This window comes from Patagioenas fasciata, chromosome 16, assembly GCF_037038585.1.
Source record: "Patagioenas fasciata isolate bPatFas1 chromosome 16, bPatFas1.hap1, whole genome shotgun sequence".
Lineage (NCBI taxonomy): Eukaryota > Metazoa > Chordata > Aves > Columbiformes > Columbidae > Patagioenas > Patagioenas fasciata.
In genome coordinates, this window is record NC_092535.1 from 8756377 (window position 1) to 8778278 (window position 21902).

Consider the following 21902-nt stretch of genomic DNA (forward strand, 5'->3'; position numbering starts at 1 on the left):
GGGTTAAATTAGCCTGTGAGAGAGCGACCCTGCGCATCCCAGGGCTGAGCAGGGCAGGAACAGATTCACAGACAGAACCACAGAATGTCAGGGATTCGAAGGGACCTGGAAAGCTCATCCAGTGCAATCCCCCCATGGAGCAGGAACACCCAGATGAGGTTGCACAGGAAGGTGTCCAGGCGGGTTTGAATGTCTGCAGAGAAGGAGACTCCACAACCTCCCTGGGCAGCCTGGGCCAGGCTCTGCCACCCTCACCGTGAAAAAGTTTCTTCTCATATTTAAGTGGAACCTCCTGCATTCGCACCCATTGCCCCTTGTCCTATCACTGGTTGTCACCGAGAAGAGCCTGGCTCCATCCTCCTGACACTCACCCTTTACATATTGATCACCATGAATGAGGTCACCCCTCAGTCTCCTCCAAGCTCAAGTGTGATGGGAGCGGCTGAGGGACCTGGGGGGTTCAGCTGGAGAACAGGAGCTGAGGGGAGACCTTCTGATCTCTGAACTGCCTGAAAGGAGCTTGGAGTCAGCGGGGGTCGGGCTCTGCTCCCCAGGAACAAGGGACAGGACGAGAGGAAACGGCCTCAAGTTGCGCCAGGGGAGGCTGAGGTTGGATCTGGGGAACAATTTCTTCCTGGAAGGGGCTGTGGGGCATTGGAACAGGCTGCCCAGGGCAGTGCTGGAGTCACCATCCCTGGAGGGGTTTAAAAGACACATAGATGAGGTTCTCAGGGATGTGGGTTAGTGCTAAAGTCAGATTAGTGTTTGGACTCAATGATCTTGATGGTCTCCTCCAACCAAAACGATTCTATAATTCTATCACATAATTTGAAAAATGGAACAAGCTTTTGTCATCCACACACAACAGGACCTGAAGGAATGGCAGGAAGATGTGCTGGGGAGAGTCAGGTTGGACATGAGGAAAAGGTTCTTCACCCAGAGGTGCTGGACACTGGAACAGGCTCCCAGGGACGTCTCACAGCCCCAACCTGACAGTGTTCAAGAAGAGACTGGACAACGTCCGCAGACACACGGTGTGAACTGTGGGGTGTGCTGTGCAGGGACAGGAGTTGGACTCCGTGATCTGTGGGTCATTCCAGCTCAGGACATTCTGTGATTCTGTGACAATTATCTATGAAGTATATCGGAGAAGGTGCAACTCACAAGAATCTCCTTCTATCTCTTGTTTCCATTCAAAAGTCTGTGTCATAAGAAAAGTACCACCAACTTCATTTTCAGATAATATTTAACCTAAACAATTTTCAAGCATTCTGTATTACAAAACAGAAAATGATACAATTAATGGAAGAAGTCAAAATGCTGGCATCACTTTGTTTCCACATTAATACATAAAAATGGACAACACATTAAATAAACATTTTGTTATTAACAATTAGAAATATTAACACCAAAAATCATGTATAAATTAGGAAATAAATGTACAAACTATTTCCAAAGTGCTCTTTCAAATACATTATATACACAACATTCAAGAAGTTCTTAATGTAAGACATTTCAGATTGGTGTAATGTTGCTGTTTTGTTTCAATTGTTCATATTCTCTCAAAAACCACATAAAAGGCATATTTCCAAGCTGGCAAAGAGCAATACTGCGTTCTTCTGGCTACCTGTAATATTAATATATTGTAAAGAAAACAATCTTACTTCTTTTCATTCCTTGCTATTTGAGAGTACTTATTCGTATGAAAACACCAGCAGGAAAGATGAGAGAAATGAGGACTGACTGAAAAAATGTCTTCTATTTTATCAGTAATTAAAATCAGTAACGTAGCAAGGGCAGTGCCTGGACAACATTTAACAGTCAACTCTTGAGCAGTCCAGTTAACGACTTTCCTCTATGGGAAAAAAAAGTAACAACTTGAGAGATCTGTTATTTTCCTTCCTTGTGGTGTTGCTTTTCCAAAATATAAAGCACTAGAATTCAAAATCCCATAAATACACCAGCTCAGACAAATAAAAGGAGAAAATCCTACAGAGGGTGTATTTCTATTGTAAATTTGAAATTAATCCCATATTAAAAAATGCTCATGGATTATCGTCATCGAGCCTTTTGCCTCAGAGAAATCTGGACATGGTGTTTTGTTCAGCACTTTATATAAGCACTTTCTAAGTGCTTTTTTTAAACACTTTTAAAGAACATATAAAACTGAACAGAAGTGACTTTAACGTTGTTCATACTGGCTTTCACATACCACTAGTTTTTATTTCTAAATTCTCTCTCTCTAGGTATTCTCTCACTGGTTGACCCCATTAAGAGTTCCCCTCTCTATATGCATGATATTGGTTCACAATTAAAGCTGAATTTACTTGCTTATCTCCAATAAAGATGGATTTTTTTTTCTTTTACTTCTGAACTATTTCTGTCAAGCTACAAGAGAAAAATAAAAGTGATGATGAGCTACACGAACAATCAACCAAAAGTTTGACAATATTTATGGTTATAGCGCTTGCTGGAAAATCTGAGCAAGGGCAATGGAAGAACGGGAAATAAAGAAGGGATGCCAGCCACCTGCTTGTGAAATGTGGCATGAAAATGTATATGCGAGTTATAAAACTTGGAGTAGCAGGTTTAAGACTGGAGTTTTGGCAGATGTTTTTCTCAGCTAAGCACAATATGAAGCAATATTGTCGCCCAGCAGGCTGACACTGCAGAGCTCGGAGCTCCCTTCTGTATTTCTTTCCATGACAGAAATACCTTGATTTATATGGATCTATAAAAGGTGCCTCTACTGATTAACACTTCCTTGAATACAGGTGTTGAACCTCTTTCTGTAACTTGTAAAACAGAAATGTGGACTTAGGCAGATTACTGAATGATAAGACTTGGGTAGGTAGGTATTACAGAAGTTGCAGTTAATTTTCTTTTTATCATCTAGCATAGAACTGTCTTCACATAAGGAATGTATCCATCCCCTTGTTCTTAAGAAATAAAAGTTAAGAGCCATGGATTTCGGAGGCTGGCAGGTAATCCTCCATGTATTCAGCTAAAAAAGATCAGTAACCTACCGCAGGATCCCTCCCTGGACTGAATGGCTTTGTATCGAGTCAGATTGCAGAACAACCTGGCTCTTTTCCAGAGCGGGGCACAACTGTGATCGAATGATCCTAAAGCTATTTAGAAACATCAAGAATGGGGTTGGGGGGGAGTAAATGAAAAAAAACTTCTGCATTGTATCAACATACAATACTATACACAGCACCAAATATCAAACCATTAAAGCATTGTCTTGTTACCAGTAGTGCACTGCTTCATATCCAGCATGAAATGAACACTGTTCACATACAGACGCTGCTTTGTGCTAAGGGGTAACCAACATATTACAATTAATCAAAACTGCCTGTACATCCAGTTCAAAAGATGGATATACGATTGAAATGAATCCAATACAGGATCGTATTCTTTTATTGCTGGTAATTTCCATATTGTCCCTATAAAAAAGAGAAATAAAAGCATTGGAGAAGAATATACCTGAGGTTTACAAACAGTGAGTTAGACAACTTCTTTTGGTCTATGAATTTTGAAAGACCCACTGAAGTATCACCAATATGCCTGCATCAGTTGATCAGATAGCTTTCTCTGCAAAGCTAACAGCTCAATCTGCTTTTTCCTAGTAGAGATTTAGACAATTTACCTGCTCATAGCCGTAAGGCCTCTGTTGCTGAGCGGATGGGCCTGTCTGAGAAGCTCTGTAACTTCCATATTGCTGCCCCTGTCCCTGTTGGTAGCTGGAATACTGTGAGGAGGCTCCTTGTGCAGGACCTGAGAAGACACCAGAATCTATTACTAAAGCTCGATTTGCTAGGGTGAGTTCTGATGGTTAACACAGTGTAAAACATGATGGTAACAAAGGACGCCCTGCAAGTGTCAACTGTAAGTAAATTTGCCCAGACCTCCCCTCTAGCTTCATGATACAAAGAGTTAATACTAATAATGTTCTAGTTGAAGCATTGTAAACTTCAGTTCAAGTTTCAAACTTCACTCAGAAAATATTATATAAGTGACTTGCCTCTCTGAAATTTGTATTGGCACAGCTCAGTTATTACCTATCTGCACCACCTGGCCTTTACTTCAGTAACAATTGCACATTTAACTTCCTATTTATCCACCGTAAGCCCTGCTGATCAGGCAGAACCTAAGAAATCTCTTGCAAAAACATGGAAATCAGACACACAACTGCACAGGGATATTGATTTCCTTTTATTTGGGACTGTAGATTTTAACATAATAAACTGAATTGGGGTTTAATTTAACAGAATATGTCTGGTTTTAGTAGGCTGAACTATCTACTAGTACCACAGTCAGGTGTCAATAAATTTCATGAGATTTTACATTTCTAAAATGGCTTTGCTGTTTATATCAACATCAATTTATTAAGTTTGGACAACATGACCAGTTCAAAGTACCATCCCATTTGGGAGATGCACCAGCAATCCCTTGCCTTGAAGCTGGTCTTTAGATTATTCCAGTCTCTCCAGCCCCTGTTTTCATACTAAATAACCTGAAATGTTCTAATTCTCCCAAAGACTGAGGATACATACAAGCTGCCTCAAAGGCAAAGTGAACTTTCTATCTTGCATGAGAGAGAGATTCAGGATGCTAACATGACAGTATGGAATGCAGTGCTGTACTAATGGATCTTACTGCCCAAAATCCCTTTTCATGCTATGCTCTTCAGCTAGTTTTAGTATGTAAATGTCCAAGGTTAATCCAGGAAATCGTTTACAGCACATTCTAGCTTAGGAAAGGAGGCGTCAGGATGAAGAATTGTAAACGCTTGACTGGTCTATGATGGTTTTCTTACCGTATCCTTGCTGTTGTCCTGGGTAACTCTGTTGATTTGGGTATTGCTGCTGGGAATATGTTTGCTGTTGTGCAGCTCCCTGTTGGTATCCTGCCTGCTGCTGGCTGTACTGAGAATTTCCTAACCAGGGAAGAATTTAAACAATTTGGTTATAGATGAGGCAGGTATTTCACTGTATATGTGAATCATAAGGAAAACAACGACATAAAGAGCTTTGGTCTGGAACTCATAGACAAGTGCTCTGCTCAGAAACAGATGATTGCATTTTGCCAATCAGGATGTTTATGTCTTCAGTGATTTTTAGGGTTTTTTTGAACAGGAGAGAGCTGTTTATCCACACACATCACTAAACAAACAAACAAGGAACCTGTTCCCCAAAGGATTTTTTTAAATCCCAGAAGTGTTTCTGAAGAAAAAGAGTCACAAAGATATCACTGACATGATGCTGCGGATACTGTCTGATAGAGTCTCCATATAAAAACTGCTATCCATAGCTAAACTGCTTCCTGGACACTCCTTAAGTAATAGCTAAGTAGTGCTTAGTGATGCAGAGATTTCAAGTAATATTTTACACTTTCATAAGCATTTCACTAGTGTTTTAGGGGATTAGAGCTCTGTTTTACAAAGATTGCCAATGTATTTTCCTACCTCCTTCATAGTAGTGCTGTGTAGAGTCATCAAACGACCTGTCATAGCTCTGCTCAGTGTAGGATGACTGCTGATAGGCATAATCACCATGTCCTGCAAGGAATTGCAAAGATTCATCAGATATGTTGTTGATATAACTATAGATGCATTGTTGAATGACGCATTATGAAGCTGCTTATGTACAAAGATGAGGCAAAAATGAAGTACAGACCACTTAGGAGGTCAAATACATGGCAAGGGAAGTCACACCTATGGATAAATCTCTTGCATTTACTAATCCAAACTTGGCTTTGTGCTCTTTTTGAAGCAGTTTGGATTGTGGGATGCACTGATGTGAATGTTTGTGTACCAGGCTCCCATGCCCTGGGATTAGAATTTTCTAGCATTTCAAGTGGAAATGAATTGTGATGGCTTTGCCATGTCCTTGGATGTGGCGGTCATGCGGGTCTACAGCAGCATTCCAGTGACGACAGCTCGGAGGATTTACCATCGGGATAATATTGCTGATTCATGGGCTCTGATGAGCCCTGGCCGTGACTGTACTGTTCACTGTAATACTCCTCCTGCCCCATGTACTGCTGCGAGGAACCTGCGGGCAAAGACAAGAGAGAGCAAACTGAGCCTGCGGACTCCTAAGGGATGGGTTTTTCTTATACATATATATATATATATTTTTTTTTTTTAGAAAATGGTGTTTACATCTGGATAAGTAAACAAACTGTGGACATTGAGAGAAGTTTCAAAGATGTTTTGCTCACTAGAAAAAGGAAATAAATTTCCATTCTCAGGAAAAACTGGTTGAAATCGAAATAACGCAAGTCAGTAACATGTCCCAAAACCACTCACTTCTGTGGCAATACTGAAAGTAATGGCTACATTTCATCTACTGATCTGAGTAGATGAAAGCTCGGGAACGTATTTCATGCTCTAGAACACAGTCAGAATTCAATATATTTTAATTAATATATTAATCTGTTTCTTAGCAAAATCCAGTTTGTGTTAAAATCAGTCTAGCAGCCTCTTATTAACTCTTAAGAACTTTTTCCAGAGAGGTCTTAGAGCATGGTATTTATCCTCTGGTGTTTTCCTTTCCTTGGCCTAATTTTTCATACTAATTGCTGGAAAAATATATCTTCTCCGCAGAAATGTGTTCCTTGGTAACTGTACCATGTTATGGTGGATCCAATACCATTTGAAAGAACTGAAAAGATTCCCAGAGGCTTGAGTGAGCTGTATAGCAAATTGTTCATCTTTTCTTTAGAGATATCTGATTGTTCTTAGATAGACTTATTTTCTAAACACCTGAAATAATTAAATAGATAAATCTGATTGTCGTGGTCCTTCCACCATCCAAGATTTCCTCTGCTCCCGGATGGAATTCCCTGTTCATTAGGATGACTTGGAAATTCTGTTGACTTACTTATCCCCACAGGAAGGACCGAATATCATCAATGCAATGATAACTGTCTCAGTAAGTAGCCCAAGCCGTTACCTTGCTGTGAAGCTCTGTAGGGGCCCATGGGCCGCTGGCCCATCATGCTGTTGCCCTGGTTGCTCTGGCTCATCATGGCGATGGAGGACTGGCCCTGGTAGTGCTGGCTCCCGCCCTGCGCCGAGTTGTAATGTGACGTTGCTGCTTGCTGGTGCATCATGGACACTATGATGTACAGGGAGAAGGCTGGTTTCTAAAAGGCTGTGACAGTTCTTACCCTAGCTTCTTTGGAAGCAAGTTAGAACCTTCAACTAACATACATCCTGATTATTCTGTGCGTTTTCCACAGTGGGGGATATTTTCCTACTAGACGTATTTAACTCTGCTGCACTGTAATCCAGAAAGGATGTTATTACACAGTCAGTTCTTTCCATTTGCATCAGTCAGACCTGTACAAATACATCTAGCCTTGATTATTCTTAGTTTATTTAAAAGAATGTAATCATTATTACAGTAGAATTAAAGAAATAAGAACTGATGCTTGTTCCTCTCTACCTCCTGACTAATTCATTGCTGCATTTCTTTCAAAATCAACTCTTCTACTTCCATCTGATTATATACCTGATGATTACACAGTTTAAATAAACTCACATTCTAAGATTTATTCAATCCCTAAATTTCATATTTTCAGAAAGAACTCTTACGCATTGGACATCTCATTCAATACTCAGCAGCAAACATTTCTATAAATTAAGAGGTTAATTCTGAGTTGTCTCTTAGTCTCTTTATGCCCTGCAAGCAGTGCAAAGCAGCAATAACATAACAAAAATGGGGTAGTAATGTACAAACAGTATATGGGTAGTACTCTTTGGCAGGCTCTTACAGCTCGGATAAAGGTGCTTCTCAGATTCCTACCACAGTTGTGGGATTTGCTGCCCAGGGCTATCAGAGCTGCTGCATTTTTAGTTAAGAGTCTTTTCCCCAGCTCACTGCAAACCACAGCGAGTCGGTGTAAGTTGAAGTCAGTCTGAAACTGTTCTGACTTGCACCACTGCCCGACACCTTGAAATTCAGAGATGTCTTAAAGCTGTGTTTTCCTCTCGGATGTGTGTCGCTGTCTACAGCAAATATTTACAGAACAAATTAATGTGTGGTGAGCTTCCGAGGTCACTGAAAAGTCAAGTTGGCCCAGAAGGAGGAAGAGAGAGTTTACCTGGGTTAGACTGCATGTTGATGTTTGTTCGAGAGACATAATTGCCTATTGACCCCTGGCCTTGCATTGGCACGTTCTGAGACGCAGGCACCGTGTGGCTGTAACCGGGCCCAGTCCCGTGGCTGCTGACACTCATGCTCAGGGAGGTTGTGGGCATTGTGCTCTGGCCTGACTGCTGCATAGACACGTGATTAGGACCTGGAAAAATTAAAGAGAGCAACAAGAAAATCTGGCCTATTATTGGCAAGTGCAGTGAGCATTAAAGCCCTGGCTGCTTCTGTTTCGCGGGTGACTCGAGTCTCCAGGACTGCCAGTCTGGTTCTTTCCACCAGCACTGAACTACACCAAAAAACTGGGCTGGGGCAGGGGGCACAAACAAATAAAACCAGCAACAGTGACACTGAAAATGTAGATTCTTAGTAACACAAACCAATGCTTTGACTGACTTATTATAAGAATTATACTAGGTAATAAATCTTTCAAAAAGAAGGCCCAGATAAATTTAATAAGTTCAGTTTACAAGCTGTAACTGTTTAAAGCAGGTACCTCATCCATTAGTTTAAAAGGTACTATCAGCTTGACCACAAATAGATATTTAAAAATGTCAGAAGTAATTTCAAGACTCGGGTCCCCGTGCCAGGGTCTGTGATTTTACAATCAGATATTTCTATTTGGAGAAACTGTTTTATCTTTCTGTCACTCTGGGAAAGACCCACAGACGCAAGAACTGACTAAATAGCTATGAACTACAAAATAAATAAACAGATTGCTCATACTATAAAATGCACAATTTTAAAAAAATGTCTTTCAATTAGGTTCTTTTTAGTTGCACAACCAAAAGAAACAAATAGATTGTCTTATTCATATGAATGCCTGTGCAAACTCTTTGGCTACGTAGCACAATCCCTGCAAGCTTCTGTAGAGGACAAAGACTGTGGCAACACCAAATTATATTTAAGAAGACACGTATCCTGGAAGGTCTTCACAATCTAAAGGCTTGGTTGTGTGGTTAGTCATGCAAGCAATTCCACTTTGCCCTGGCCAACCCCACCACCTTCGAGAGAAAAATAACACAATATATAATTTTTCTTACTAAAAACTTGGATGCATCTTTACTTGATGATTTTCATTACACATTTCAAAAAAAACAAAAGGTTTTATTTCCCCTATAGAAACCCTAAGCAGCCCAGAGCCCTCACAGAAGCCAACATCATTACTGACTGTAGCCATTTTGTGAGGATTTCCACATGTGCCTGAAATCCCCATATGCTTGAAAGGTGAGTTAGGAAAGGTCTTTTACAGCTCAGTAAGTATATTCTGCATTAATGATTTTGTTGCCGAGCAACAGCGAAGCAGCACAAAGGGGCCGGCAGCTCACCATTGCTGATCTGGCTCTGCATGAGGGAGGACGGAGGAAGGCCCGTCCCGATGGCATCGCTGAGATTGCTCTGGGAATGGAGAGACTGGTTGGATGCGCTTTGAGTCATTCCTCCCGGGCCCAAGTTCATGTTTTGTGTCGGTGGCTGCAAACAAACAAGGAGGAGAAGCGAATATTTGGTTAGGTTTTAATTAGAAAAATAATAACCCTCAAATTAGCCTGACTATGAGTAAAAACTGCCTCAACTAAGTACGTGCTTTCTGCACGGTTTGGGCTTGCTTGCATAAACCTTTAATTCGACTGTGTGTGAATGACATTCAGCACGATACAGAGAAGCCGGCAGGCAGCACTGTGATCTGTGCCCATTCTTCCTTACTCGTATGAATTTCATTTTGTGTGGGTTAGAACATAACTGCTGAGGGGGTTTGCATTAGCAAAGACAATGCAGAAGTGTGTTGACAAATTGACCTTTGTCAGGCATAAAGCTATGCTGTGTTTTGTGTTCTGTGTGATACCTCCGAAATCCACCCATTCAGCAAGAATAACACAAACCAATGCCAAAACGCCGAATTAGATTTTTGATATACAACAGTGGAATGTTTTTCCTGAGTAAAGAATACAGTAAGAATAGGTAAAGAATAATGAATCTGGAACAAATGGAGCCTGTTCAGATCTGTGCCCCTGCACCACTTGCAGTATATAGACCTTGAGGTACAGACACATGGATTAACACAAATACGTTTTAAAGATACGTTTTAAACACAGTAAAAGTAGCTTCTGATTTGTTTAGTGGTCTACTGGACCACTTCAAGACTCTAGCTGGAAAAATACTAAAAAATGTTTTATTGACAGTGATCAGGAACAGAATTAAAGAACATTTCCCTCTGCCATAGTAAAAATACCTGATGGTAGCACTGGTACTTACAGCAGGAAGCAAGGACTGCATATTCTGGTTAGAATCTGCTATTGTTGCCAGATAAACCAGGTTTCTGTGCAAGATTTGTTGGTATCTACAGAATATGGAGTAAAGCTTATTTAGAAAGGGTTAACAAGACAGAAAATTCCAAACCTTTATCTCTTTTTTTTTTTTTGCTATTTAGAAATAGTTAGTTAAATTAAATTGGCCCACTTTTCATCTGTCATAATAAATAGTAATGACCTATATCTGCACTGTCATACTTTTCATTAAGGATCAGCGTGTCCAACACCCCTTTTACCAATAGGTAAACCTGGGGGAAGGGAGAGGTAAAATATACTCTCCTCTGAAAGCACTTGGAGTCATCTGTGAAGCTGGGACCTCTGTTTTTGGGTATTGACACCCACTCAGCTGCTCTAACAGTTACCCACTTTTTCTTCCTCTGTTTAACAGGGATCCTGGTAGTAATGAAATTCCAGCACTCCAAAAACCAGAACCTGTTTGCCCTGCCAGCAAGCTGAGAGCAACAAGGTTTTTCACAAGAGTGCTCCAACTGGAGTGTTGACCCAAGGAAACCCCATCAGAACCAACAGCTCTCAGTGAACTGGGAAAGCTCCTCATGAAGAACAGGAGGTGAAAAACTTACAAAAGAAAACTAACAGCTGTGCCACTGAGCAAAGTGAAGAGTTACACTTTGGGAAACAGGGAAAAAATAAGGAGAAAATAATTTCTTCTTTAGCCTGTGTTTTCTTCTGATATGGGGGAGAATGGTTGCGAAGTGGGAGAAGTAGCGAAAAGATGAAGGCAGAATGGTGACATGACTTCTTTAGCAAAGGTATCTTTTTTAGACAATTTTTTGGAAAGTACAGCTTTCTGGGCTTAATCCCATAACTTTACCTTTCACGAGGCAGACCGGCTATTCCTCTTGACTGAGATTTAACTCCTAACGTTTATAGAAGTATTTTGCTTTCAAGATTAGGAGTAGTAAGCAGAGACACAAACTGGTATGTCCACATGCACATCGTTTTAGCCATACATAACCACAGGGCTGATTCTTAACATTTAATTACCTCCTGATGAAAATGTGTTATTTATTTTGTACCAGATTCCGCTTGTATTTAATGAATCTGCATAGAGCAAGTGGTCCAAGAACCATAACTGTTTATAATTATTTTAATAAATTATCTGTTAAAATATTGTAAATATTAAATACTTCAGAAAAAAAACCCAACTCTGTTCCAAGAACCATATACATTTCTCAATACAAGTGAATCTAAAAAAATAGTCCAACTGTTTTCTCAGTGATGAGTGAACAAAACTGTTCATAATACTGTTCCTAAGTACACCAAAAACTTCTGACATCCCAAACCTCATAATACTCACTGAGTACATTCTGCAGTTTTCCCCTTGCTCTGATAATCCATAATGCATTGTATTAGGTGGTGATTTTCATCTAGCATCTGCATAAAAGAAATATGATCAAAACACGTTACTATGAGAATCCTATCAAAGTCCTGGGTTCTTGTGATACTCCACACTCGCCCTCGCACTGTCTTGTGCAGTTTTGTTGCTTTGGGATATTACAAAGTATCTACATGTGACTTTATTGAGCCACAAGATTGTGCTTTTCAAATCATCATTTATGAACAGTTATCTTTAAAGGAGTTAGTTGAGATATTCAACTCAGGAGAATTACCGGACTTACCTTTCTTGTTCCTTAAATGGCAAACAGACTTCTGTGCTGAAGAAGGAACACACTTTTACTAAGAAATACCTCTGCCTCTTTCTAAAATATCATCCAGCCCTTTCCAAAACTTCAGACTTTACAAACACACCTACTTTCAAATAGGAAATATACTTTCAAGCAATTTAAACCTACTGGTTTTCCTGCATAGGACTCGTGTGTGCAGACTGCTGAACTTGATGAAGTAGAAAATTTGCATTACTGGATCTACTGGAAGCACATTTGAGAGAATTACGTCCCAATGCGTTCTTCGGGGTAGTTCAGTTCTAATACAGGAAGGGTTTAACATGAAAAGAGAGTCATTATATACCAATTAATTTATGTGTCTCAGTGGCTGCTTGCTTAGCTTCATTCAGTACATTTTAGTGACTGACTTGTGCCAAGAAAATCAGGGCTGATGGACAACTGAGCCACTGACCTTTATTTAATTAACTGATACTACAATGAAAAGCTTAAAATACCCTTTGATTTGTTTTAAAATTTCAAATATAATAGTTTGTCTCTTTCCCTCAGCTTTCTTGTGAATGCAGCAAACTTTCTGCAGCTGAATGAGTGGAAAAATAACGATGATATTTACAAATTTAGATTTGTGTCAAGCAAAAACTCACTACATAATACACCTTGTAGGTACCACTACTATTAACAGCTTACAAGACCGGGCCTTTGAACCATTGTGTCATTATGACAGAAGAACTCTTGAGGAAAGAATAACATTTTTTCATGAGTTACATGTGAATTAAGCTGTGTAGGTCTGTGTTCTGCTCAGAACAAATTCTTGACCTGTTCGGATGCAAAGGGCTCAATGACCGGCGTGGTCACTCCCTCAGGGAGCTCAGCTCGTCCGGCTTCTTGCTCATCATTTCCAAGTCGGTCTTAACTTTTCCGCACGCCCACCTGGGCTCTCACGGCAACCCGGGCGCTGCGGGGCATTTTAAGGGAAGATACTCCTGCCTGTGGTACAGTGCAGCTCTTTGTTTCGTGCTCTGTCCTCATTGTACAGAATTTCCACCTGTATCAGTGGAAATTCTGTATATAGAATTAGCAAATATAAACTGATCCTTTTCGGTTCCCACAGCAGGTATCACTGACAGTATTTTCACTTTCAGTTAAGATGTGTATTCAACAGCAAGAGGCCAAGCAATGTGACAGATACCTTCATCGGAAAAGGGCTATGCTTCTAGATTTAGCTGGAAAACATTTTGCTTACTGAAAAAGGCATCAGGAACAGCTCTTTTCCTAACTTACTAGGAAAAAAGAACCAATTTCTGATCTCCACTGCACAGAAAAACGGAAGTTTACTGGCCCGCAAATGCTATTGGATGAACAATTTTAAAGCACCACAAAGCTCTAACTTCCTATGGGAAATCCATTTCAGGAACAGTTGGTACTGGGATAATAACAGCTTTGAAAGACTATCAAAATTGAATTAATAAATAAAAATAAGCTGCTTATATATTACAAATGCAAATAAGAGTAATCTTGTTTTTCTGTCACAGTGATATATGTTGGAGAAGGCTCACTGTAATGAGGATTTTTGAGTTCCCAGCACCTGCTCCTTCACTCATGGCCCCGTTTCTGTCCCTGACGATGAAACATCCCATTAACGGTATCCACGAGTCTCTTCCTCAGCACCACCACTTGTCCAACAGAAAATCTCAGCCAACAGTCCAGCACTGACAAACAGTCCTCAGGTAACACACCAGCAAATGTACACGGGATGGGAAATGTTTTTACACATTGTTTGTAAAGAAATAACATTTTGAAGCTTTCACAAAGTTTATGAATACGCAAAAAGGGGTTGAAAATCAAATCAAAGATACTTTGGCTGCCCTTTGCCTGTGGATACTCTCATGGTTTTAAGTACAAACTATCTGAACTGTGAAATTCTGTCCTAACGTCAACCAATCTGGAGGTTAAAGAAAAACTTATCCACTGAGTCTGAAATATTTTAATATTTAAAATTACTGGGTTCACAATACCACCGGCGCTGCAAGAGCTACATAAAATGGGATTAGTTTCCCCGTAAGTCTCCTGAGATCCAAGTGACCTCTTTGGTCACTTGTGGCACTTTGTTCTGCCTTAACTTCTGTTCCATCACAGTCTTCCACTGAGGGTTTTTTTTTCCCTAGAAGTCACAAATTGGCACCAGATGATGGTTTGGCTGGAAAACCCACTGATGACCAGGTCATTGCTGTACTACCGGTGACATTGCTCCACCGGTCACCATTTCTGAGTGGACCACACACCTCAGTGCCACCGCACCACGACGCACCTCTGCAGCGCGGAGCACGCGAGAAATACGGTACAGGTACAAATGAGAATTAGTGGGAAAAGGAAAAACGTGCATGTTCTTTATCGACGTTTCCAGCCCCTTCCTTCCAGACCGTTTCCTTCTGCAGGAGGAAGGGGTGTCGGGATGTGTACACAGTCCTGCTGCCAACCGTGCAAATAGGAAACAACTTCCCAACTAGGACCCCTCTGCTCTGGTGTCCTCAGGAGACCCCTCTGAGAGCTCCTCTCCGGAGAAAATCTTATAAAACCTTTGTTGGTCACCAAGCATCAAGAAACATACCACAAATCATAATAATAATATATGAAAAATACCAGTGATCGGTGCTCCCTCTGTCTTCTGCATGATTAAAATTCTGCATCCAAATACAAAAGAAAAGCTTTGCAAATTCAGTATTTTATTTTAACTCATTTTTGAGGTTGGATTTTTCAGGGGCCAGAAGCTAACATGCCATCATAAATTAATCATATATTTGCAAATTTTATTGCAATTTCCCAAGGTATTATTGGCAGCCTTTTTCCCCTTGGCGAGCAGCAGAACGTGCCATCCCAATTTTATTCCCTAAGTCCTTCTCCGGCTCTCCCTTTGCAGTGCTCTGAACACCTTTGCTTTGTTCCACCTCCTCCTCCTCCTCCTTCCCCCACCTCTCTCTCCAGCTGTCCATCTCTGCAGCCCTCGGAAATTCACGAGTTCTCCTCATCGCCCTAGAAATAAACCTCCTGCCTCAGCCACAGGAGCGTGGACGGAATAAATGTCTAAAATTGTCTGTAGAAAAGCATGCTTTTTACCTTCTGGATAGTTTGCTGGGTGACCTCCCCTTTGCCTCTTGGGCGAGCAGAAGCAAAGGCAACCGACATGGTTGGGGCTTTTTTTATGTGTCTATAATATATTGGTTCCAGGCTCTAATAATATTGTTATTATCTGGCTGCTATTGCCGTGCACAGATTCTCCGCAGTGCACGGGGAGGGGAGCCGGCGCAGATGGTACGATCTGCGCCCAGCAATGAGCCATGGGCACCGCACCGCCGGCCGGCACGCACCGCCCTCGCCCCGCCGCCCAAACCGCCGGCTCGGGGCGGGAAGGCGGCGGCGGGGATTCGGGAAAGGGGGCGGGAAGCGGCCGCCGCCGCCGCCCCCGCCGCCGCCTCCTCCCCGCCGGCCGCACATGGTGCGTCCCTGCAGCCGGGGCTTCCTGTCGCAGCCGAGCTCCGGCTCCCTGCCGGCGCTGCGCCAACTGCGTAAGGCGGCCGGCGCGTACGCCAAGCGCGCCAGCGCGGGGAAAGCGGGGAGCCGCCGGCCAGCCTACGCTGGATGCGTAACGCGGCGCTCCGTACGCCAAGAGCGCAGGCGGGGCCCCGCCCCTCCGCGGGGTGCAGCGTACGCAGTTGGCGCAGGGGGCGCCGTCGGCGCGGCGGCGGGATGGCGGGCGGCTCCGGAAGCGGGGGGCGGGGGATGAGTGTGCTGTTTTGAGGGAGGCGACTGGTTCCGGCCCGCGGGGACGCACGGGCGGCAGCCATGAGCTACGACCGGGCCATCACCGTCTTCTCCCCAGACGGGCACCTCTTCCAGGTGGAGTACGCGCAGGAGGCGGTGAAGAAGGGCTCCACGGCGGTGAGTGAGGCCGGGGCGGCGGTGGCCGCTGAGGGGAGGCCCGGGCTGGGGCCTGGCCTGGGGGTTCTGTCACCATCACGGACTGAGAGCGGCCGCCGGAGCTGCCCCGAGGCCGGGCGGGTGTTGGGCCTGGAACCGCCCGAACAATCACCGTTTTCCTCAGAGGGGATGGCTGTAAAGCTCCCGCTCTGTTTCAGGCCATTCCTGTGGCTTTTTGGGGGGAACGTTGGGAATTTTTGCGCATTGAGCGTGAGGCCCGGGACAGGTGCGGTCCCGGGGTGTCAGGCCCGGCCCCGGAGCTGCCGTTCGACCCCCGGCAAAGCTGAACCGGGACCTTCTGGTCCATTCCCTGCATGTGCTGGGAATGGCAGCGGTTTCTCATTTTCTTTTCCTGCAAGATGCAGATTCCCGGTGGTTTGGGCAACGTGTCAGTGAAGGCATGTGGGAACAACTTTCTGTCTCTTAGTTTCCAGATGTCCTAAGCTTTTGCTCAGTTAAGTTGGGGTTTTTTTTGTTGTGTTTGTTTGTTTTTAATTTTTAAAAATATTTTTTTAATTTAATTTGAGAGGGAAAAGGTGTATTAATATTCATTCCCAAAGAACAAAATTCCTGGAAGAAAATGTTCTGCCTTTGGGATGGGAATAAATGTAACAAGAGTTACTTTAGAATATATATATATTTTGTTTTTTCCCGCAGAAATGAAAAATACTGTGAAAATTGAGCTAACATCTAATATAATATGCTTCTGTCTTGTCTCTTGTTGATTGATAGGTTGTGTTTAATGTTTTTGGAAACATCTGTAACGCATCTGTGACAGCAGGGCCACCCTGTAAGACAAAATTACCCCCATCACCCTGTGAGACGCAGTGGGAATGAGTGTAAAAGCTCAACTTTTTTTTTTCCTCTCTGGTGTTGGAAAAGCTGTATTCAAAGTCTGAATTGGGACATCGAGGTGCGGACAGGCTGCTTGTAGGTTTTACTTGGTCAAATCTTCGGTGTTTTGGGTTCTGACTCGAGCGGTAGCACTGGACTAGTTGTAGTTTTATTGTTCATCCTGCTTCTGTGGCAGCAGAAAGACCAATCTGGAGTGGGGAGAGTTGGGGAAAACACCGCTGATCAGAGGAGCGGGAACATCTCCCTGGGGAGCCACATGGATATTAATTGGTATAAGCTGATTATGAAACCGCATCCTGGAATCGAATGCAATTTTTGTTTCATCGGTTCTTTATCCAGGTTGTGGCAATAGGGACTAAAATATTGACTCAAAGTGGAAATAATGTTTACAATGTGAGGGTCTTGTGTTTATTGTTGCTTCCTGCTCATTTCAGTAAAGTCTGCGAAGACTAAGTATTTCGAGCCTAGCTTAACTTTTTTTCTTCTTCTTTTAATATGTTGAAGGTTGGAGTAAGAGGGAAGGATATTGTTGTTCTTGGTGTGGAAAAGAAGTCTGTGGCAAAACTTCAGGATGAAAGAACCGTACGGAAGATCTGTGCTCTGGATGACAATGTCTGCATGGCCTTTGCAGGTACGTGGTCCCTTCAGGGCTTTATCAGTTACTGCAGCACCTTTGGGTACGTTAGTGGATTCTGAGAACATACAACACGTAGCATAACTGGCTGAGGACTGTGGGGAAGGAGTATATTTCCACGGTTGCTTATTCTTTTTAAAATAGGAGTAGCCTGCTGTAAGGTAAATATATAGAGCGAGCCAATGATCTAATGATAGGATATATGTGTTAAAGCTGCTAAGGTCCTCTAGGTTTACTGTGAGGATGAAGACTGAGAACTGATGTGTTGTTGGTACAGATCCGTGTATATCCCATTTAAATATATATATTTAAATGTATATGTATGCATTTGTTTTAGATATTTTATATATTAAAAATTAGATAGTTAAAATTTTATATGTTATATTTACAATACCTATTATTAACACATACCACAGGAGCTGTAAGAGACATTTGTCAGTTCTGGGGATCTTTTCCCACATGCATCAAGCCAAAAAAGCTAAATTTTGCAGTCTTGCATAAAACAAAGAAAAATCGCCTCTGTTCTACTTCAGAAGGCTCCTCCTGAATGAACAGCTCTGGATTTGAAGCATAAATATTCCAGTTCCACATTCTCCCTTTTCCAAAAGCCTTAATTTCCAGTGTTCAAAGCTTAAACATGAGGCATGACAGCTAAAAAATACAACGTAAATGGGGATAAAATCTATTTCAGAGGTTTCTCTTCAAGTAGTTTGGAATCTTTGTGCTGGTGTCACTAATGCTTTAAGGGCAGATCTGATTTAACCTGCACACACTCTGGGGTTTGTAGTGTCAGGAGTGACAGGCTCAGCTCCTGCCGCCTGGTTTCCTCAGCTGAGGGGTGTGATACACACGGGGGTTCACAAGCTTGGAGACAAGTTGTCTAGTAGAAACAAGGCTCTAAATTGAAAACAGCACCATTAACTAAAAAGTAAAATAAGAAATAAATTTATTTTTAATATTTTTTCGTAAGGGTCATACTTATTTTTGTCAACTAACGTCATGCTGCTGTAGCCTCATCAATTGGACAAGATCTGCTGTGCAGATAAAGCTGGTTTATAATTAGGGAGACTGCATAAGAAATAAACTCAATGTGTGTGGGAATTGAGATTGATAATTTGCTGCCAGATGTAGTGCTGTCTGTCTGTCAGTAATATTTCCATTACCTGGTTGAGAATTACATTATCTAACTTAAACATGAAAGCTGTAAACTGAATCCTCTGCTTATTTTAGTACATCGGGTTCTTTCTGTTGCCTCCCAAACGCCATTCTCGCCCAGCAAACGTGAGGAACTGCGATCTCTTGTTTGCTTTTTTCATCGCTGTTGTCGCTGATCTCGCGAGCCTCTTGGGGCAAGAACAGGTGTTTTATTTGTGCGTACGGTATGAAGCGTGAATCTGAGAACACCCCATCGTTTCAGGGCTGACGGCTGATGCCAGAATAGTTATAAACAGAGCCCGTGTGGAGTGTCAGAGCCACAGGCTGACCGTGGAGGATCCTGTCACCGTGGAGTACATCACACGCTACATTGCGAGTCTGAAACAGGTACGTTGGACCACACAGAGGTGCTTAAAAATACATCCTGACCAACAGTGCTTCAGATTAAATATGGAAGATGTCTGTCCAGGCCGTGTTCTGTTCGGCTGATCGGTAAAAATCAGCACAACAAAATGTTGCGGGTGTTTATTGGAAATAGGGATGGAGCAATAGAAAAGAAGGGTTGATTACTGCTTGAGTTTTTTCCCAAGATGAAGAAATTAATTAGTGTTGCTGAGGACTGCGTAACTCCACTGGTGATATCATCAGGAACACGCTGCTAATCTCCCGCTCTCGCTCACTCTCATAACAACCGTGCCGGGTTGTTGTCAAAACCTCACAGCTCCTGTTTGTTTTTCCTCCCACTGAGCCATTGCAGGGAGGGGTAAGAGAGGAGCAAATCCCTGCAGGACTTAATGTATTTTACATTTGATATTCATGAATTTAAAATGAATTAGCAGTGTAAAAATATGTCCAACTGCATTCTGTGATAAAATTATTCATTTGCCAGGGTATTAAACTGATTTTCAGCAACTAGTGGGGATTAGAAAAAGCCTAATTTACTTATGCACAGCCATGTATTAGTGTAGTGATGGTGATAATAGTGTAATTCCTGTAATCATCTGCCAGAGCAGAGCGCCACTTTCCGAACTTTCACTTTGTCCCTTTACTGTGATCTCACATTTGTGTCTTTCGTTCTGGCACATTCCTGGTTTCTCTTAAACTGTTACAAACCGTGAATCTCGCCCAGATGAAATAAATCTCTCTTCTCTCTGCTCAGAGGTACACGCAGAGCAACGGCCGCAGACCTTTCGGTATCTCTGCTCTTATTGTGGGATTTGACTTCGATGGGACCCCCCGGCTGTACCAGACCGACCCCTCTGGCACGTACCATGCTTGGAAGGTGAGTTGATTCTGTCTCTTGTGGAGAAGTAACGAAGTATTTGTGAGGGGCTGGTCTAGAAAGGAGATCTAACTGACCAGATGGTGCTGGTTCGCAGCTGCAAAAATCCTTCATGATCAAATTTACTGAGCAGCAGTCTGCGGTCCAGCTTTCCTTGGGAAATCTTGCCCTGTTTTCCAAAATCCCACCTGTGCCGGGCAGCTGTCTTGTGTGACATGTGGGCAGTAACACGTTCAGTCTTCTGAAAAATACGTGATGATCACTAAACAGTTTTAGATTTTATAATTGCACAACTTGTATTTCTTGCTTATTCTGTAAATGAAGTCTTTTCTAAACTTCCACTTATCATCTTTTTTCCCCTCGATGTTTCCAGGCTAATGCCATTGGCAGAGGAGCCAAATCTGTGCGAGAGTTTCTGGAGAAGAACTACACTGATGAAGCCATTGAAACAGACGATCTCACTATCAAGCTTGTCATCAAGGCTCTTCTGGAGGTGAGTCTGTTTCAGATCCCTCCTGGGGCTTTTCACTCTGTCTGGATTAGCTGCTGAAATGCGAGTGTGTGTGTTTTCTTGTGACATGCATGAGGGTTTTCTAGAAAAGGATCTGTGAAAACTGTTTGTTGTGGGCGATACACGTGGGATTAAATTGTAGGGTCGGAACAGCAGGTGTATTATACACCCTGTATTTCAGGTAACAGTTTCTGTAGCTTCCACAGAAGAATTTACTCACAATTGTGTGGGGAGGAAAACAGACTTCAGCTCTGGGTGCGAAATGCACCAAAGGTGTGCTAAACCGTGTGCGGGATGTTTTGCTCCTTTATTGAAGACCCAGAAGACAGCCCAAACGAGGGGTTGTTCCCCAGCGCTGAGCTCACTGCTGCCTGCAGCAGAACCCTGATACTGCAGTGAGAGCTTAGAGCTCACAAGCAAAATACTCCTGATCCGTGTCCACTCTCCTTCTAAGACGACCTAAAAGGGGGTGGTTAGAATTAATTGATGGACACACTCCTAATATTAAATCTGACTCTTGTTAAGGTGGTGCAGTCTGGTGGGAAGAACATTGAGCTGGCGGTTATGAGGCGAGAGCAGCCGCTGAAGGTAAAGTCTTAGTTTTGTCTTTTCCCATTGCAGCCGGTTTCTCTGATACTGTTGTTGTTGTTGATTTTTATGAACTTCCAGCCCTTAATCTCACGTTCTGCCCTGGCAAATACTTTTGTTTATTAGTAGTGGCCAAAGAATGTTGTTGTGTCTGGATAAATACCAGTGAACTCTCCCTGTCGGAACTGGAGGTGCTTAAATAAAAGCCTCTGGGTTGCATTAGTATCCTGAGGGTCGCCTCTGTTTCTGTTGTAGATATTAAACCCTGAAGAAATTGAGAAATATGTTGCTGAAATTGAAAAAGAAAAGGAAGAAAATGAAAAGAAAAAGCAGAAGAAAACATCATGATGAATGAAATTCAACTGCTTAGCTGCTTCTTTTTAATTCAAGGGAGAGGTTGTTCTGTATAGGCACGTAGGCATTCCACTCATAGTGTGCCCTCCTGAGACCTACAATAAACCTACTGATTTTTTTATTTTAAAAAAGTCTGTCTGTTCCTTGTATGCAGTTCACTGGGAGTATTTGGTTGGATACAAAACAGCAGTTGTGACCCATTAAAGGACAAAAACTCTGCATTTTTTTCCCCCTGGGCACTTCAGTTTGTTTAATGATTCTTGTCCATGCTGAGTTGTCAGTTTTTCCCCCTCTTTTTTTGTTTAAGTTTGTGCTGTAGAGCCTGGTGTTGGCTTTTTGTATTTCAGAGCCACCTCAGTCCCCTCCTGAGCTCTTACCCACTGGGCTCAGCACCCACCTGCAATAGTTACAGTTGTCCCTTTATTACAAGT

The 21902-nt window shown here is 42.4% G+C and overlaps 2 protein-coding genes across 2 annotated transcripts; one reads left to right on the forward strand and one right to left on the reverse strand.

Annotated features, from left to right (window-relative positions):
* Positions 1–1228: 1228 nt before the first annotated feature.
* SS18L1 (SS18L1 subunit of BAF chromatin remodeling complex) lies at positions 1229–15520 on the reverse strand. The gene is made up of 11 exons (XM_065850224.2): positions 15232–15520; positions 11793–11869; positions 10419–10503; positions 9494–9638; positions 8116–8313; positions 6963–7127; positions 5958–6059; positions 5471–5563; positions 4823–4942; positions 3653–3780; positions 1229–3449 (listed from the first exon to the last, which is right to left on the reverse strand). Exons 1-11 carry the CDS (start codon positions 15298–15300, stop codon positions 3423–3425), a joined length of 1209 nt encoding a protein of 402 aa, XP_065706296.1. The 5' UTR covers positions 15301–15520; the 3' UTR covers positions 1229–3422.
* A 359-nt stretch (positions 15521–15879) lies between these two features.
* PSMA7 (proteasome 20S subunit alpha 7) lies at positions 15880–21602 on the forward strand. Its single transcript, XM_065849759.2, has 7 exons — positions 15880–16053; positions 17452–17578; positions 18999–19123; positions 19896–20018; positions 20392–20511; positions 21055–21117; positions 21373–21602. The coding sequence occupies exons 1-7, from the start codon at positions 15958–15960 to the stop codon at positions 21463–21465; spliced, it is 747 nt and encodes a 248-aa protein (XP_065705831.1). The 5' UTR covers positions 15880–15957; the 3' UTR covers positions 21466–21602.
* The last annotated feature ends 300 nt before the right edge of the window (positions 21603–21902 follow it).